Source organism: Salmo trutta, chromosome 14 (assembly GCF_901001165.1).
Source record: "Salmo trutta chromosome 14, fSalTru1.1, whole genome shotgun sequence".
NCBI classification, from domain to species: Eukaryota; Metazoa; Chordata; class Actinopteri; order Salmoniformes; family Salmonidae; genus Salmo; species Salmo trutta.
In genome coordinates, this window is record NC_042970.1 from 28485657 (window position 1) to 28504778 (window position 19122).

The 19122-nt window shown below is 43.7% G+C and overlaps 3 protein-coding genes across 3 annotated transcripts in view; 2 read left to right on the forward strand and 1 right to left on the reverse strand.

Annotated features, from left to right (window-relative positions):
- The first annotated feature begins 667 nt into the window (after positions 1-667).
- LOC115207736 (mRNA turnover protein 4 homolog) lies at positions 668-2713 on the forward strand. Its single transcript, XM_029775176.1, has 8 exons — positions 668-772; positions 1039-1097; positions 1198-1301; positions 1454-1535; positions 1625-1692; positions 1838-1989; positions 2205-2281; positions 2404-2713. The coding sequence occupies exons 1-8, from the start codon at positions 745-747 to the stop codon at positions 2530-2532; spliced, it is 699 nt and encodes a 232-aa protein (XP_029631036.1). The 5' UTR covers positions 668-744; the 3' UTR covers positions 2533-2713.
- A 149-nt stretch (positions 2714-2862) lies between these two features.
- On the reverse strand, positions 2863-9206 carry akr7a3 (aldo-keto reductase family 7, member A3 (aflatoxin aldehyde reductase)). Its single transcript, XM_029775175.1, has 7 exons — positions 8779-9206; positions 8272-8459; positions 8087-8191; positions 7192-7288; positions 5539-5638; positions 5269-5398; positions 2863-3337 (listed from the first exon to the last, which is right to left on the reverse strand). The coding sequence occupies exons 1-7, from the start codon at positions 9077-9079 to the stop codon at positions 3176-3178; spliced, it is 1083 nt and encodes a 360-aa protein (XP_029631035.1). The 5' UTR covers positions 9080-9206; the 3' UTR covers positions 2863-3175.
- A 5827-nt stretch (positions 9207-15033) lies between these two features.
- Positions 15034-19122, forward strand: part of LOC115207737 (multiple epidermal growth factor-like domains protein 6) — a 93817-nt gene continuing 89728 nt past the window's right edge. The window contains exons 1-3 of the mRNA XM_029775177.1: positions 15034-15365; positions 16663-16797; positions 17926-18035. Coding sequence (XP_029631037.1) covers positions 15055-15365; positions 16663-16797; positions 17926-18035 — 556 coding nt within the window. The 5' untranslated portion in view covers positions 15034-15054. The remainder of the gene's footprint in view (positions 15366-16662; positions 16798-17925; positions 18036-19122) is intronic.

The following is a 19122-nucleotide window of genomic DNA, read 5'->3' on the forward strand; positions in this document are numbered from 1 at the left end:
TGGTCCTGACCTGGATCAGCACTCCTACCCTGAGACGCTATGTGGATATGGCTGTCATTTGTCTATGTGGGATTTCACCTCTTGCTACTGCATTTCTCACTTCAGGTTCACAGATAACGTAACACATAAACTCATCTGGCATAGAGAATTATTACACAAACCCAGCAGGCAACACCCACATAGATGGTTCTATCACGGTATCCATTTGTTTGTTAAAGCAGTACACATTGATTAACTATCCTACATTGAATCACATGTCAGAGATGCACATGCCACAGACATCTCACTCAAGGGACACTGCTGTCAATTTTGCTGTCATTGCAGCACATTAATTATGCAAAGATGTAGCTACAGTGTTGACACTCAACAGAGAACTCCATAGAATAAAGAAGGAAATCATTATTTCTGTCACACAATACTAAGTTCTAATGGCTTTATTATGATTGCCTTGTTATAACACTTATTTGTGCCCTCTTATGTTTGCAGGGCTCCATCTGCTGGGGAAAAAGAGACATGTCTGTAAAGCACATTTTTCTACACGTTTAATCCAGATGATTAAATAATGTATTCCTATCATCAAACTCAATATCTCATTTAAATTCAAGGATGCGACAGAAAATGATCTCAGAAAATGCAAGTGAATAGTGAATTATTGTCAGGCATATTTTGGACAGCTATGTTCAGCAGACAGGAACACGTGGAGTCCTTTTCCTCCCTAGGTCTTGTTCTACAACGCGTGGAACCATGCCGAAGTCAAAGAGGGACAAGAAAAGTAGGTTTTTATGTCAGATTTATCCAGTAGATGAAGAGTATATTAAGTATAGTTTGGCTTAATGCATTACTTGAGGTAGCAGTTCACTACTATAGCATTTGCAGGGGATGTATTGCATCAAGAGGTGAAAGAGTAGCCCGCTAGCTAGCACCATAAGCTAATAGCTAGCTAGCAAGCAGGTTATGTTTGCAAATATAGCTATTGCTGAACATTTTTTGTTGTCCTGTAGGTATTAACCCTTAGTGTGTGCCTTTCTCACTTCTCAGTTTCACTAACAAAAACAGCCAAGAAGGGTCTGGAAACAAAACAGAACTTAATAGAAGAGGTAACTATTTCTGACCATTCAATCCTAGTTAGCTAGTTGTTTCCTGTCTTGACATTGATACTCTTTGACTAATAGTCTATCTATGTCCGTGTCCTTATAGTTGCGGAAATGTGTGGAAATGTACAAGCACCTGTTCATCTTCTCTGTGGCAAACATGAGGAACAACAAATTGAAAGACATCAGGACAGCCTGGAAACACAGTCGGTAAGAACACACATGAACACTCAACACACTAGTCTATGCAGCCTGGTTCTCACTATTAAGACAAATCAAATGGTCAGACACCTATGTGTTATGTGTATAAATACATGTAGCTGACTAGCCAGTTTGACTAAGGTTTTTCTTCACTTTCACAGATTCTTTTTTGGAAAAAACAAAGTGATGATGATCGCTATAGGTAAAGGATCAACAAGCGAGTACAAAGACAATTTGCACAAGGTATGTCAAATCTGTGATAAAGTGAGGGTCAAATTGCACAATGACACTTTGCAAGGGGTTCAATTAATGTCGGCCTGCTTATTTTGTAGGTCAGCAGGTTTCTGAGAGGAGAAGTGGGTGTGCTATTCACAAATAAAACTAAAGAAGAGGTACAAGAGTAAGTAGATCAATATTTTGCATTTCCATTAAAGATGTTCGATCATTAGCTTGAGTCCATTTTTGCGACGATCCAGTGCTGCGGCTGATTCCTTGTCCCCTGTGGTAGTTTCATATACATTTTTCTCTTGATAAATGTTCTTCAGGTATTTCAACCAGTTCAAAGAGATGGATTTTGCACGAGCAGGAAACAAGGCAGGGATGGCCATAACACTTGATGAAGGACCCCTGGAACAGTTCCCTCACTCCATGGAGCCACAGCTGAGACAGTTGGGACTCCCCACAGCACTCAAGAAAGGTGAGAACCTGTCTCTGATGTTCAGAGAAAGCTTTCCTAAGTCTGTAATGAAAGGATGTCCCTAACCTCCACCTGTTTTGTTTTTTTCAAATGAACTTTTTATGCTTCTGATACAAACTTCAACTTCTGATCTAACCCAAGGTTTTCTTTTGATTCATTCCAAAGAAGGAATACATGTTGCAATTGTTGGCTTATACCCCATTGTTTTGTCGTAGGAGTGGTGACGCTACTGAAAGACCACGGAGTGTGCAAAGAGGGAGACACACTAACCCCTGAACAGGCCCGTATTCTGGTGAGTTCTAAAGCGTTCCCCCAGTCTACACCTTCTGATAGGCCTATGAGGCATTTTGCAAGTCCAGTTGCTAGATGGTCCCATAAATGGCTTATCAAATTAACTTATTTTCCATAACATAGAAACTCTTCGGGATTGAGATGGCTGAATTCAGAGTGCGGATCCAGTGCATGTGGAACTCTGAAACGAGCGACTTTGAGAAGCTAGCTGAGGAAGATAACGAAGAGGAAGAAGGGAATGACTCTGGATAGAGCAATGGACGTCTCAGACTTAATGTTTTTAATACTGTGCCTTTTCTTTTTTTAGGTGACGTCAAAACAAATTACTTTAAAGTGTTTCCGAATTGCAATGTTACCCAGGAACTGTGTATATACATTTTGTGCTTTATAGATTTTTTTTTTGGTCCACTCAAATACAACAGTACAAACTTAACAGTATGCTGAGTTGTGTCCTATAAAACATCCCACAAAAGAAAGTTGGAATTGTGAATGCGAAGTATATCTTTAAGCTAGGCTGTAAAATCGTGACCCACAAAGTTAATCGAACGCACTGGCCATGGCAGATATCATTAAGGAAAAAAATACTGTCCCAATTGCTCCCCAGTTTATTAAAGTCAAGACAGACACCAGAAAGTTTCCTGAAAACATAACTACCCTCAATTCATTGAATTTACATGAAGTGATATAATAGGACCAAAATCATAATCTGCACTTTTTTTGTAATTTCGCTAAAGCATCGATCTGATAACCAAACTGACTTACTTATAAAACCTACATCTCACTGTACATGTTAATTAGCTAACCGTATACGGCACATTTGGTAAAAAGGCAACAGTCAGTGGATATAGTCGATCAGATGTGGGCTCTAGACTAGCCGGGGTTGTTGAGGAGCCATCTAGCGGAAGTAATTGGGGCACTCGTGGGCCACCAGGTCCCAGGCGTGTTTGAATGCCTCCACCACACGCTCATCCAGAGGCCCCTCCTCAGAGGCGGAAAGGTTTTGCTCTAGCTGCTCCATACTGGACATCCCAATGATTACACCATCTCCCAAATCACCCTGGAACAGTGGAGACGAAGCCCAGGTACAAGAGGACCCAACAATTAACACTACATACACCACACTTTTTTATTCACCTTATGAAGATTGTTTAAATACACTGCTCAAAAAAATAAAGGGAACACTTAAACAACACAATGTAACTCCAAGTCAATCACACTTCTGTGAAATCAAACTGTCCACTTAGGAAGCAACACTGATTGACAATAAATTTCACATGCTTTTGTGCAAATGGAATAGACAACAGGTGGAAATTATAGGCAATTAGCAAGACACCCCCAATAAAGGAGTGGTTCTGCAGGTGGTGACAACAGACCACTTCTCAGTTCCTATGCTTCCTGGCTGATGTTTGCATCACTTTTAAATGCTGGCGGGGCTTTCACTCTAGTGGTAGCATGAGACGGAGTCTACAACCCACACAAGTGGCTCAGGTAGTGCAGCTCATCCAGCATGGCACATCAATGCGAGCTGTGGCAAGAAGGTCTGCTGTGTCTGTCAGCGTAGTGTCCAGAGCATGGAGGCGCTACCAGGAGACAGGCCAGTACATCAGGAGACGTGGAGGAGGCCGTAGGAGGGCAACAACCCAGCAGCAGGACCGCTACATCTGCCTTTGTGCAAGGAGGAGCAGGAGAAGCACTGCCAGAGCCCTGCAAAATGACCTCCAGCAGGCCACAAATGTGCATGTGTCTGCTCAAACGGTCAGAAACAGACTCCATGAGGGTGGTATGAGGGCCCGACATCCACAGGTGGTGGTTGTGCTTACAGCCCAACACCGTGCAGGACGTTTGGCATTTGCCAGAGAACACCAAGATTGGCAAATTCGCCACTGGCGCCCTGTGCTCTTCACAGATGAAAGCAGGTTCACACTGAGCACGTGACAGACGTGACAGAGTCTGGAGACGCCGTGGAGAACGTTCTGCTGCCTGCAACATCCTCCAGCATGACCGGTTTGGCGGTGGGTCAGTCATGGTGTGGGGTGGCATTTCTTTGGGGGGCCACACAGCCCTCCATGTGCTCGCCAGAGGTAGCCTGACTGCCATTAGGTACCGAGATGAGATCCTCAGACCCCTTGTGAGACCATATGCTGGTGCGGTTGGCCCTGGGTTCCTCCTAATGCAAGACAATGCTAGACCTCATGTGGCTGGAGTGTGTCAGCAGTTCCTGCAAGAGGAAGGCATTGATGCTATGGACTGGCCCGCCCGTTCCCCAGACCTGAATCCAATTGAGCACATCTGGGACATCATGTCTCGCTCCATCCACCAACGCCACGTTGCACCACAGGATGTCCAGGAGTTGGCGGATGCTTTAGTCCAGGTCTGGGAGGGGATCCCTCAGGAGACCGTCCGCCACCTCATCAGGAGCATGCCCAGGCATTGTAGGGAGGTCATACAGGCACGTGGAGGCCACACACTACTGAGCCTCATTTTGACTTGTTTTAAGGACATTACATCAAAGTTGGATCAGCCTGTAGTGTGGTTTTCCACTTTAATTTGGAGTGTGACTCCAAATCCAGACCTCCATGGGTTGATAAATTGGATTTCCATTGATTATTTTTGTGTGATTTTGTTGTCAGCACATTCAACTATGTAAAGAAAAAAGTATTTAATAAGATTATTTCATTCATTCAGATCTAGGATGTGTTGTTTAAGTGTTCCCTTTATTTTTTTGAGCAGTATAGTACTGCTGACATTCAGTGAAATGTTCCTTTTCACATTGTAAAGAAACATTTTGATTTGTAATCATTGACTTTGTGTTTTTACAGGCAGCCCAATTCTGATCTTTTGCCCAATTATGGCAAAAGAGCTGCTCCGATTAGTGGAATTAGTCCATTAGTGGAAAAAGGTCCGAATTAGGCTGCCTGTGTAAATGCAGCCAAAGTGACCTAGCTGATAGTGAATTGTCCCTGTTCATTATTGAATGTGGTCGGTTACCTTGAGGTGGGAGTGGTGGTACATCCAGCGTAGAGCAGCAGATGTCATGGAGGGTTTGTTTGAGCCATATGCTGTCTCCATGGCCTTCTGAACAAGGTCTATCGCCTGGAAGTGGCTCTCCTTCCAGTACCTGACACACAACACATAAATCATCCAAATGTAATGTTTAATTGTATCTAGTGTAAAGGTAATCTGGACAAATCATGTTTTTATTGTGAGTAACTACTGTGACCATACTAGTTTATTAATACCATTTTATTCTGTTCTCACCTGTCTCTGTAAGCACCAGCCCAGTTGTTACCAAAGAAACGTCCTGAAGGCTGAGAACCTTCTTTGTCCTGATAATGGTACTTCCCTGTGAGAAGGCCCCCTGGTTGCACAGAAGAACAAAGTGCATGTTAAACCAAGTTCTCACACTAGACATTGAGATTATTTATGATACTCTATCTTGCCACTTTAGAGGCGTTATAAACTCGGCAAACTCACTGTCAACTGCGTTTATTTTCAGCAAACTTAACATGTAAATATTTGTATGAACATAAGATTCAACAACTGAGACAAACTGAACAAGTTCCACAGACGTGACTAACAGAAATGGAATAATGTGTCCCTGAACAAAGGGGGGGGTCAAAAGTAACAGTCAGTATCTGGTGTGGCCACCAGCTGCATTAAGTACTGCTGTGCATCTCATGGACTGTGCCAGAGTTGCCAGTTCTTGCTGTGAGACGTTACCCCACTCTTCCACCAAGGCACCTGCAAGTTCCCGGACATTTCTGGGGGGGAATGGCCCTAGCCCTCACCCTCTGATCCAACAGGTCCCAAACATGCTCAATAGGATTGAGATCCGGGCTCTTCGCTGGCCATGGCAGGACACTGACATTCCTGTCTTGCAGGAAATCACGCACAGAACGAGCAGCATGGCTGGTGGCATTGTCATGCTGGAGGGTCATGTCAGGATGAGCCTGCAGGAAGGGTACCACATGAGGGAGAAGGATATCTTCCCTGTAACGCACAGCGTTGAGAATGCCTGCAATGACAAGCTCAGTCCGATAATGCTGTGACACACCGTCCCAAACCATGATGGACCCTCCACCTCCAAATCGATCCCGCTCCAGAGTACAGGCCTCGGTGTAATGCTCATTCCTTCAACGATAAACGCAAATCCAACCATCACCCCTGGTGAGAAAACCGCGGCTCGTCAGTGAAGAGCACTTTTTGCCAGTCCTGTCTGGTCCAGCAACGGTGGGTTTGTGCCCATAGACGACGGTGTTGCCGGTGATGTCTGGTGAGGACCTGCCTTACAACAGGTCTACAAGCACTCAGTTCAGCCTACTGTGGACAGTGAGCACTGATGGAGGGATTGTGCGTTCCTGGTGTAACTCGGGCAGTTATTGCCATCCTGTACCTCTCCCGCAGATGTGATGTTCGGGTGTACCGATCCTGTGCAGGTGTTACACATGGTCTGCCACTACGACGAATATCAGCTGTCCGTCCTGTCTCCCTGTAGCGCTGTCTTAGGCATCTCACAGTACGGACATTGCAATTTATTGCCCTGGCCACATTTGCAGTCCTCATGCCTCCTTGCAGCATGCCTAAGGCACGTTCACACAGATGAGCAGGGACCCCGGGCATCTTTCTTTTGGTGTTTTTCAGAGTCAGTAGAAAGGCCTCTTTAGTGTTCTAAGTTTTCATAACTGTGACCTTAATGGCCTACCGTCTGTAAGCTGTAAGTGTCTTATCGGCCGTTCCACAGGTGCATGTTCATTAATTGTTTATGGTTCATTGAACAAGCATGGGAAACAGTGTTTAAACCCTTTACAATGAAGATCTGTGAAGTTATTTGGATTTTTACGACTTATCTTTTAGAGACAGGGTCCTGAAAAAGGGACGTTTCTTTTTTTGCTGAGTTTAAATGCACAGTACCTGCTAGAGGGTTGTATGCATAGAATCTGATGCTGTAGTATCTCAGACATGGTAGCAGTTCTGTCTCCACCTGTCGTGTGGTGGCATTGTACATTCCCTACAGAAAGGCACAGTTATTTGGTATTTTATTAGGATCCCCATTAGCTGTTGCAAAATCAACAGCTACTCTTCCTGGGGTCCACACAAAACATGAAACATTACATAATACAGAACATTAATAGACAAGAACAGCTCAAGGATAGAACTCCTTTTTTTTTAAGGCACACGTAGCCTACATATCAATACATACACAAAAACTATCTAGGTCAAATAGATGAGAGGTGTTGTGCCGTGAGGTGTTGCTTTATCTGTTTTTTGAAACCAGGTTTGCTGTTTATTTGAGCAATATGAGATGGAACAGAGTTCCATGCAATAATGCCTCTACAATACTACACTTTCTTGAATTTGTTCTGGATTTGGGGACTGTGAAAAGACCCCTGGTGGCATGTCTGGTGGGGTAAGTGTGTGTGTCAGAGCTGTGTGTAAATTGACTATGCAAACAATTTGGGATTTTCAACACAATGTTTCTTATAAAAAGAAGTAATGCAGTCAGTCTCTCCTCAACTCTTAGCCAAGAGAGACTGGTATGCATAGTATTTATATCAGCCCTCTGATTACAATGATGAGCAAGACGTGCCACAATGTTCTGGGCCAGCTGCAACTTAACTAGGTCTTTCCTTGCAGCACTGGAGCACACGACTGGACAATAATCAAGATTAGACAAAACTTGCTTTTTGGAGTGTGCCAAAAAAGAAAAGGATAAACAGCATTTAAAACATAGTTACTATTTAATATTATGTATTTTGAACGAAGGCAGTGTGGTATGTGACAGATGCAGACTTCCTGTGTGTGTTACCTGATAAACAGTGGGAAGAATCCAGTTGTTGTGTCGGCAGATGGTAAAGATTTCAGCCACTTCCCATGCAGCATAGTTTGATAAGCCAAGCTCTTTAAATTTCCCCTGAAAACCAACATAGCAATAAATGACATGTGCCTGTATTACGGGGTGGGTGTGAGGAGACTTGCCCTCCGGATCGGTACCTCTTTGTAGAGTTCATGGCAGGCCTGCAGTGTGTCCTGGATGGGGTTCTGATGGTCTGGAGCATGGAGGTAGAAGAGGTCCACACACTGTGTACGCAGCCTCTTCAGAGAGGTGTCCAGCTGGGAACGCACACTCTCTGGTTTCAGGGTCTTTCCTTCCCAGGGGTTGGCCTTGGTGGCAATGCTCACTGTAGATACAGGCAATAAACACGAACATGGCTGATAAGATCCAATCGGGTCATAGAACATGTGTAAAAAGTCATACTGGTAATGTAGCAGTGGTTTGTAACATTGCAGTTTTATCTGGGCACACTTTATGCACCAGTATGATTTAACTGTTAATGCACTCACTGATGTAACTACAGGTACTGTTACTACTAGTATGCATGAAATCTGGTGAAATAAAAACACTTGCAGCAGTGGAACAACATAGCATACTCAGATTATAATGTTACTTTTGTTTACAATGTTAGTATACTAGACAGCTATTAAAGCTGTGTTTGTTACCCGTTTTGGGTAGATTCATTCCCCCAATGATAGTTTCTGCCTGTCCGTCTGTGTACATGAAGGCAGTATCCAAATCATTGTGGCCGCGCTCCAAGTAGGCTTTCACCATGTTTGTGCTCGTCTCCGCGTCAGCACGTTCTCCAAACGCCATCGATCCCAGTAGTGAAATCGGGCGTTTCAATTGTGTTGATCCGGTCGAAGACATGTTGCGATGATGATAAACAATCGGCGGTAAATACTTGGATCCTGAAGCGAGTCTTTGGTGAAATACACACAAGCCTACTCTTGCTCCCCAAAGCATAATAAACCGCGTTGTGTCAGCTGACCACAGGGCAAAGGACGCGTAAGCAGAGCAGTAGGGGAGTGTGTCAAAGTTGTACAACGCTTTCGTGTACGTAAAATGGGACCTCGACTGTTTCCCATTGGAGCAGGAAGTACAGTGAAGAGTTCAGTTACCTCCGTCCGACAAAGATTTCCAGGGTCGGAGTCTTTCTATCAATCATTTGAATTCCTACACTAGGAACAGCGTGGTCCCTAGTGCAGTTTTCATTTCAACCAGATGATGTCAGCAAACCTCAACAGATTCCACTGAAGTATAATTCAGAACTTCATCAATGACCTTAATAGATTTTTCCCCCTATATACTGTAGAGACCTTAACCCAACACCTAGCGATTTCGTCAAGCGGTTCGGACCTCTTGGCGAAAGGTGATGGACAGTCGCTGGATTTGGGTCGAGTCCCGGTCGGGGCTACCCCCTAAATTCGCTACACTGGTGTCAGAAGTGGGATGGTCCAGTGACTGTCAAGCTAACACCTTAACCGTTACGTCAGGAGGTCCGAACCTCTTGACGAGATTGCTAGGTGTTGGGTTAAGGTCGCTACATTACCCCCTTCCTTCAGAGAGGAGTGTACACGTGAGGGACTTGTTATAGAGAAGAGTGGGGACACGTTTTGCCGAAGGAAGGGGGTAATGATCTGCCCCTTTTCCCCAAAAATGTTCACCTAAAATGACACCCATATCTAACTGCCTGTAGCTCAGGACCTGAAGCAAGGATATTTTATTTATTTCACCTTTATTTAACCAGGTAGGCAAGTTGAGAACAAGTTCTCATTTACAATTGCGACCTGAAATATGACCTGATATGCATATTTTTGATACCATTTGAAAGGAAACACTTTGAAGTTTGTGGAAATGTCAAAGGAATGTAGGAGAATATAACACATTAGATCTGGTAAAAGATAATACAAAGAAAAAACCAACCGTTTAAAAAAAATGTTTACCGCCATCTTTGAAATGCAAGACAAAGGCCATAATGTGTTATTCCAACCCAGGCACAATTTAGATTTTGGCCACTAGATGGCAGCTGTGTATGTGCAAAGTTTTAGACTGATCCAATGAACCATTGCATGTCGGCTCAAAATGTTGTATCAAGACTGCCCAAATGTGCCTAATTGGTTTATTAATAACTTTTCAAGTTCAAAACTGTGCACTCTCCTCAAACAATAGCATTGTCACGTCCTGACCAGCAGAGGGAGGTATTGTATCAGTTGTGGTCAGGATGTGGCAGGTTTTTTGTATGTTAAGGGTTTGTGTTGGGGATGGGACTCCCAATTGAAGGCAGGTGTGTTGAGTTGCCTTTGATTGGGAGTCCTATATAGAAGGGTGTGTTTTTCTTTGGGATTGTGGGTAGTTGTTTTGCACTGCATTTGTATAGCCTGTAAAACTGTTGCTGTCTTGCTTATTGTTTTTCACAGTGGATGCTTTACTCTTTTTTGAATTAAACTATGAGTATCCACATTCCCGCTGTGCCTTGGTCCATTCCTGAAGACAGCTGTGACAGAACTACCCACCACAAAAGGACCAAGCAGCGGAAGAGGAGGAAGCCACAGGCGAACAGGGTGGATGAATGGACATGGGAGGATGTCCTGGATGGCAAGGGAGTCTACACTTGGGAAGAGATCCTGGCCGGAAGGGATTGCCTCCCATGGGAACAGGTGGAGGCACTCAGGAGAGTGGAGGCAGCTGGACAGAGGAACCAACGGGAACGTTATGCTGGAACACGGCTGGCGAGGAAGCCGGAGAGGCACCCCCAATAAAATATTTTTGGGGGGCACACGGGTAGCTTGGCCAGGCCAAGGAAGAGCCGTAAGCCAGCTACCCGTGATTACAGGGAGGTGCGTATGAGGTGGAGGGCACCATGTTACGCTGAGGTACGCACCATCACGCATATACGGACGCACAGGCCAGTCCGCCCTGTACCAGCGCCCCGCATGTGCCAGGTTGAGGGGAGCATCGAGCCAGAAGGGGTGATACCAACCCTGCGCTCAAGACCGCCAGTGCGCCTCGACGGTCCGGTGTTTCCCGCTAGACGCACTAGCATGGAGATGCGTGTCTCCAGGCTGGCACGTCCAGTACCAGCCCCACGCATCAGGCGTCTAGTGTGTCAGCCCAGCCTCGCCAGTCAGGAGTCGCCAGAGCTGCCTGCCAGTCAGGAGTCGCCAGAGCTGCCTGCCAGTCAGGAGTCGTCAGAGCTGCCTGCCAGTCAGGAGTCGCCAGAGCTGCCTGCCAGTCAGGAGTCGCCAGTTGTTTTTGCACTGCATTTGTATAGCCTGTAAAACTGTTGCTGTCTTGCTTATTGTTTTTCACCGTGGATGCTTTAATCTTTTTTTGAATTAACTATGACTATCCACATTCCCGCTGCGCCTTGGTCCATTCCTGAAGACAGCTGTGACAAGCATGGTATTCTTTCACTGTAATAGCTATTGTAAATTGGACAGTGCAGTTAGATTAACAAGAATTTAAGCTTTCTACCAATATCAGATATGTCTATGTCCTGGGAAATTGTCTTGTTACTTACAACCTCATGCTAATCGCATTAGCCTACATTTGCTCAACCGTTCCGAGGACGGGACACCGATCCTGAAGAACCAACACCTAGCGACCTTGTCAAGAGGTTTGGACCTCTTGACTTAACAGTTACGGTGTTAGTTTGACAGTTGCTGGACCCGGGTTTGAGTCCCGGTCAGGGCTACCCCCCAAATTTGCTACAATACCAACATAGCTTACATAACATAGTCAACAAGGCTACATGACAAGCACCAATTTCAACCAATGTGTTACTGTTTAACAGATAGTATTACAATCTATAAACTAATAATTAAATGCGTATAAACTACTTATAGGCCTACCCTGTAACTATCCTGTGTTACAGCTTCGCCTTTATTAGGGAAACACATCTTGTACCCCTCACATACTTTCCCACATTCATCTCATGAGCCTTCTCTCCTAGCTCATAAACCTGTCATTTGAATGGGCTACACTGTTTACTAAATAAATCACATAGTCCTCTAATGTTGATGTCAATGTGAGGACTTCAGCATGTTTGCAGAGTCATGGCCTATGCCTGTGGAATACTCTGTGCCCTTGTGTCACTTCCTTGTCAACAGAAGTCAGCACTAACAAGACAGTACGTAACTATTCGGCCTATAAGAGCACTGTATCAAGACGAGGGATAATCCCACACATACACATTTATTTTCTCCAAGCTCTCACTGAGACAGATGGAAACACAATGACTAAAACAGTAAGTTCTAATAATCGTATTATTTTAATATTTCATTTGGTAGGCTATTTCAAATTAAAATACCCCTGTAAAAATGCCAATTATGTCAGGAGAAAGTCTTCAAATTATGTGTAGTCCTAACTATTGCAGAACAATCCATGGTCCCTGTGTGTGTAACCATTTCACCCATTGCAGTGGTAATTAGACCATGGCTGGTATTGACCCTCTGGGCCTTTGGTCATTAGATTAGATGGAGAGCAGCAGTAACTTTGACCCGTCTGACCACAGGCAGCATCAGCTGTGCCCTGAACACTGACCTGTGCAGCTTGACCACCCGTAGTCTTCATCCATAACTCACATAAGTGGCATATCTCCCCCTTCTCTTTCGGCTCTATTGCAACTAGAGGTTCCTCTTTGGGTAGGATTAGGCAGCAGTGGATACCAATAACATATTGCCCCTGAATTGAAAACTGATCTATTCTGATGTGTCATTAAGATGTGTGTGAAGTGTAATGTTGTATGTCTGAAATGACTTGTTGATCTACCTGCTAGAAATGAATGGCCTAGAACAAATAATTGTATTGTAGCCTAAGGGGCCCTCACATCAATTCACATCAATTCACAAGGCTTTCGACTCTGTCAATCACCGTATTCTTATCGGCAGACTCAACAGCCTTGGTTTCTCTAATGACTGCCTCGCCTGGTTCACTAACTACTTCTCAGATAGAGTTCATTGTGTCAAATCCGAGGGCCTGTTGTCCGGACCTCTGGCAGTCTCTATGGGGGTGCCACAGGGTTCAATTCTCGGGCCGACTCTTTTCTCTGTATATATCAATGATGTCGCTCTTGCTGCGGGTGATTCTTTGATCCACCTCTATACAGACGACACCATTCTGTATACATCTGGCCCTTCTTTGGACACTGTTAACAAACCTCCAAACGAGCTTCAACGCCATACAACACTCCTTCTGTGGCCTCCAACTGCTCTTAAATGCTAGTAAAATGAAATGCATGCTCTTCAACTGATCGCTGCCCGCACCCACCCGCCCGACTAGCATCACTACTCTGGACGGTTCTGACCTAGAATATGTGGACAACTACAAATACCTAGGTGTCTGGCTAGACTGTAAACTCTCCTTCCAGACTCACATTAAGCATCTCCAATCCAAAGTTAAATCTAGAATCGTCTTCCTATTTCGCAACAAAGCCCCCTTCACTCATGCTGCCAAACATACCCTCGTAAAACTGACTATCCTACCGATCCTTGACTTCGGCGATGTCATTTACAAATTAGCCTCCAACACTCTACTCAGCAAATTGGATGCAGTCTATCACAGTGCCATCCGTTTTGTCACCAAAGCCCCATATACTACCCACCACTGCGACCTGTATGCTCACGTTGGCTGGTCCTCGCTTCATATTCGTCGCCAAACCCACTGGCTCCAGGTCATCTATAAGTCTTTGCTAGGTATAGCTCCGCCTTATCTCAGCTCACTGGTTACCATAGCAGCACCCACCTGTAGCACGCGCTCCAGCAGGTATATTTTACTGGTCATCCCCAAAGCCAACACCTTTGGCCGCCTTTCCTTCCAGTTCTCTGCTGCCAATGACTGGAACGAATTGCAAAAATCACTGAAGTTGGAGACTTATATCTCCCTCACTAACTTTAAGCGTCAGCTGTCAGAGCAGCAGCTGTACACAGCCCATGTGTATGTAGCCCATCCAACCAACTACCTACCTCATCCCCATATTTGTTTTTGTTTTTCTGCCCTTTTGCACACCAGTATTTCTACTTGCACATCCTCATCTGCACATCTATCACTCCAGTGTAAATTGCTAAATTGTAATTACTTCTCCACTATTGACCTATTTATTGCCTTAACTTTCATTTGCACACACTGTATACAGATTTTTCTATTGTGTTATTGGCTGTACGTTTGTTTATCTGATGTGTAACTCTATGTTGTCGTTTTTGTCACGCTGCTTTGCTTTATCTTAGCCAGGTCGCAGTTGTAAATGAGAACTTGTTCTCAACTGACCTACCTGGTTAAATAAAGGTGGAAAAAATAAAATAATAATTAATAATAATACAGTTTTAACTTGCAACATGTTACAACACCAGGACATTTGGGGGGAAAAAGATAACCTCTCTGTTATTGTCCCAATCCATTCCATTGAAATTATCCATTATCTCTTCAAACAATCTGGACTCAGGGGTAGACATAACATAGTAAATGTAAATCAGGGACACTCCAATTAGTATGATATGTTACGAATTCCAATTTGTTGTTAGCTAGGCGGGTAACGCTAATGCTAGCTAGGCTAGTTTAGCTAGGTTAGTGTTAGGAGTTAGGCTAGGGGAAGGGTTAGCTAAAATTTGAAGTAGTTGCAAAGTAGCTAAAAAGTAGTAAGTAGTTGTTAATTAGCTAAAATGCTGAAATTGTCCATGATGATATCCACCCACCTACCCACCCCGACCAAATACCATACTTTCGTTTTAGCCTTAAGTAACCTTCTGTCCTATGTAACCATACCAAACATAACCATACTAGTTTGATTGTTGTAGATTTACTTTTACTATGCTACGTCTAGTCTATGAGACCAGGCTGCTTCGATTTACTCTTATAAGCCATTGCGCGCGCACGTGCGTTCAACATCTGCATGTTGTAAAACAGTTAGGAACGACCTCCAAGCACCACTCTGTACGCGATGTATGACTGCATCACTTTTGGAACTAGAAGGTGTTGGACTGACACTTCTCACTCTCTGGTTGATTTTTTTTAGTGTAACAGTGAAGCCAACTTTCAATATTTTTTCAGTAATTTGGCTACGGATTTTTTGTGCATTCTGTCTCTTTTCACTAAAACGTGTCAATACCGCTACTTTTCTGCGCTTTAATGCATATAATCGATACATTCAACACAACTTGAAAATGGATTGTATCTTCGTTTTAATAGTTTTTCAATACTTACTTATCGATGGGATCTACGCAGTGTCCAGCTATGGAAATCTCCAACCATACATGTAAGTATTTTTATAAGCTGTCATTTTTATTTGATAATACATATTTTAGTCACAGTTACCTACATGATAAAACATTTCTGGTAAGAGTCATGTCACTTGCTACTGCTATTAATTTGAGTTTAAAACAATATAACCAGAATCCAACATCTGTTGACATATCAAACTACCTGTTAATAGGATTATTTTAAAACTTTCACAAGTTGAAATATGATATTTGTTTATCAATTAATTAATTTCATGTTTTAATGTTTTACTCTAGAGGTGTTTGCATTGAAAGAAGAACAATGTGTTCTATACCTAGGCGTGTATAAACCTGTAGTTAAAATGACACAGACAACAATCACTGTTAACTCTAAGGCTGTATTTTGTACATTTCACAGAAAGGTATGCACCTGGAGCTATGATGGTGTTATCATAAGAATACTCTACTGTCTTTCTCAAAATGCACTGTAATGTTATTACATAATTACACATGATCTCGGGGTGGATTAATGATGCAGGAAGCATTCCTGAGATGCTCCTAAGTTTTCCATATAATGGAGAGCATTCCAGAGTAACAGGTGAGATAAGTCCGAGATGAGGTGCTTCTGATAAGTCTGACTTCATTATTAGTCTCTGTTCAGTTGTAATGGCCGTGTCAATGTCAGATGGTGAAAAATAATGGGAATTTTCTCAGAGGGACCATTGCCAGTCTTGGAAAAATAGATACAGTATCAGCATCACAAACTGAAGGTTATCACAGACCTATCAGACAGACACACTATCCCAGAGATGAGACAAGATTGGACATGGAATGACTGAGCTACTCGTAAATGATGAGACTTCTCTCAGACGTACTGCAGTTTCTTCTACCGGAGAGGTACCAAAACACTGCTTAATGTTAGAGGGACAGCATGGCAGCTTGAGATGGTCTTAGAGACTACAATGCAGGGAATATGGTACGATGGGATCTATGACACTCAGATGGCACCTGGCTTATAAAACTCAATAACAAGAGGTCCAAATCCGTTTGTATGATCTTGTTATTCTGCTCTCCTTTGGTCAATGTTGTGATATACTGTAGTATCAGGTAAAGTCTTAGTGAATGTTTGTTTGATGTCTTGCTGTAGGCAGTGTCTTCTGCTGCCCTGCTTAGGGGTCAAACAGTAATGCATGGAGAATTCCCCTTAAGTCTTAGCAGACAGCATAGGCAGCACAACACAGTATAAACCCTTATGGAATCCACCCTCTTACTGTAAACCCCAAAAATGACAGAATATTGATTTGTTCAATGTTTTTTTCCACTGGCCTCTTTCAGGCCCAACGTGTGTGTGGAGCGGGATGTGACGCTGGTTGCCCAAAGGCAGCCGTGTGTGCAGGCCTTCACACGCATGGTCAAGGTCTGGAAGCAAGGCTGCCTAGGACAGAACTGGTGCATGGGATACGAGAGAAGGTGAGTCCTACTTTTCATACAGCCATCTCTTCATCCATCCATCCATCCATCCATCAATCAATCCATGCTTCTATCCATGTATTCCTCCAGCCATTCCGAAAACAACACTAGTTATTCACCTGTCCAGTTTTCTATGCTTCTCTTCTGTACCCATCATCTTTATGTCAGCCTTTCACATACTCATGACTCCTATGTTTGTTCTGAGGAATGCTATTCTGTAGATAGTCATTCTGTTCTATATTGCATGTATTGCCTATGGATAATTCTGTGTTGTGCAGTTGTTGCTGACTCAGTCTTAACAGTAATCAAATCATGTCAAAGCTGTTTAAGAGTGCCTCATCCTCATCTCCCTAAATCTCAGTCAAAATCTCTCTCTCCTCTTTTCTGTCTCCTATCCTTTTCCCTCTCTTTTGTTCTTTAATCAGGGTCTTGTAGGCCTCTCATATAGCACTAAGTGCAAGGTATAGCCACAGCTCTCCTGGAGGGTTAGCTAAGCTATCTATTTAGCCGAGGCGTCTCCAGAGGTCAGGTACATACCTGTGAGGAAGAGTCCTGCGGCTTACCCCTGACTCACTCCCTGGGGAGTTTCTCAATGTGCTATTGAGGCTCGCTTTCTCCATATATTTACCGCAATACAAAGACGCAGGCAGCTTTGAAGGTAGCCAAACCCTTAATTACACGGTGTAAACAAAATGACGCATAATGACTAGTAGCCGTGAGAGGGCTTCTAAACTACAGGGTTAGACACCATACTCTGAAGTATAGTCTACCAGTCTTGCACATTGAAATGGACGACTTAAAAGACTGGGAAAATGTTTCCTGATTATTATACTGTATGTGACTTAAAAGAGTGGGAAATGTTCTGTGATTATCGTAGTGGATCTGACGTTTGTTTTTCTTCTTACTCATTGAACCTCATCAGCAACCTAGCCCTCCCACTCTCAGGATGGCAAACCCAACCCCTAAGAACAGACCACCCTCTCCACCCTCCCTAAGAACAGACAGATCAACCATGACATTGTGCCATACATCTGAACCTCTAATTATTGTATAGAAGTGTTTTATATAGTGTAGCTTTATATTATCTAACTTGTATCCTTTGATAATGTTATGTCTCCTTGATAACAGGACGGCATACTACACAGCATATAAACAAATCTACAGACAAGACTTCCAGACCGTGTATAAGTGCTGTCCTGGATGGTCTCAACTCAACGGAGAGGCTGGCTGCTTGTATCGTAAGTCTTTCCCTTTTCTTCTATTGCTTCATATTACTGAGGTTTCTGTTGTTAAAGTATCACAACCACCTAGTGTTTCAGACAGGGATCTTCTGTTAATGTGGGAGGGAGTGATTGTTACCGTTATCAGGATACAGACAGTGTACAGTCGTGGCCAAAAGTTTTGAGAATGACACACATATTAATTTCCACAAAGTTTGCTGCTTCAGTGTCTTTAGATATTTTTGTCAGATGTTACTATGGAATACTGAAGTATAATTACAAGCATTTCATAAGTGTCAAAGGTTTTTATTGACAATTACATGAAGTTGATGCAAAGAGTCAATATTTGCTGTGTTGACCCTTCTTTTTCAAGACCTCTGCAATCCGCCCTGGCATGCTGTCAATTAACTTCTGGGCCACATTCTGACTGATGGCAGCCCATTCTTGCATAATCAATGCTTGGAGTTTGTCAGAATTTGTGGGTTTTTGTTTGTCCACCCGCCTCTTGAGGATTGACCACAAGTTCTCAATGGGATTAAGGTCTGGGGAGTTTCCTGGCCATGGACCCAAAATATCTATGTTTTGTTCCCCGAGCCACTTAGTTATCACTTTTGCCTTATGGAAAGGTGCTCCATCATGCTGGAAAAGGCATTGTTCATCACCAAACTGTTCCTGGATGGTTGGGAGAAGTTGCTCTTGGAGGATGTGTAGTACCATTCTTTATTCATGGCTGTGTTTTTAGGCAAAATTGTGAGTGAGCCCACTCCCTTGGCTGAGAAGCAACCCCACACATGAATGGTCTCAGGATGCTTTACTGTTGGCATGACACAGGACTGATGGTAGCGCTCACCTTGTCTTCTCCGGACAAGCTTTCTTCCGGATGCCCCAAACAATCGGAAAGGGGATTCATCAGAGAAAATGACTTTACCCCAGTCCTCAGCAGTCCAATCCCTGTACCTTTTGCAGAATATCAGTCTGTCCCTGATGTTTTTCCTGGAAAGAAGTGGCTTCTTTGCTGCCCTTCTTGACACCAGGCCATCCTCCAAAAGTCTTCGCCTCACTGTGCGTGCAGATGCACTCACACCTGCCTGCTGCCATTCCTGAG

Excerpts from the sequence above, each read along its gene's own strand:
- LOC115207736 (XM_029775176.1), top strand. The coding sequence starts at position 745 with ATGCCGAAGTCAAAGAGGGACAAGAAAA. Across the intron at positions 773-1,038 it reads GTCAAAGAGGGACAAGAAAA|TTTCACTAACAAAAACAGCC; the intron begins GTAGGTTTTTAT and ends CTCACTTCTCAG. Across the intron at positions 1,536-1,624 it reads ACAAAGACAATTTGCACAAG|GTCAGCAGGTTTCTGAGAGG; the intron begins GTATGTCAAATC and ends CTTATTTTGTAG.
- akr7a3 (XM_029775175.1), bottom strand. The coding sequence starts at position 9,079 with ATGCTTTGGGGAGCAAGAGTAGGCTTGTGTGTATTTCACCAAAGACTC. Across the intron at positions 8,192-8,271 it reads GCCATGAACTCTACAAAGAG|GGGAAATTTAAAGAGCTTGG; the intron begins GTACCGATCCGG and ends GTTGGTTTTCAG. Across the intron at positions 3,338-5,268 it reads ACCACCACTCCCACCTCAAG|GGTGATTTGGGAGATGGTGT; the intron begins GTAACCGACCAC and ends CCACTGTTCCAG.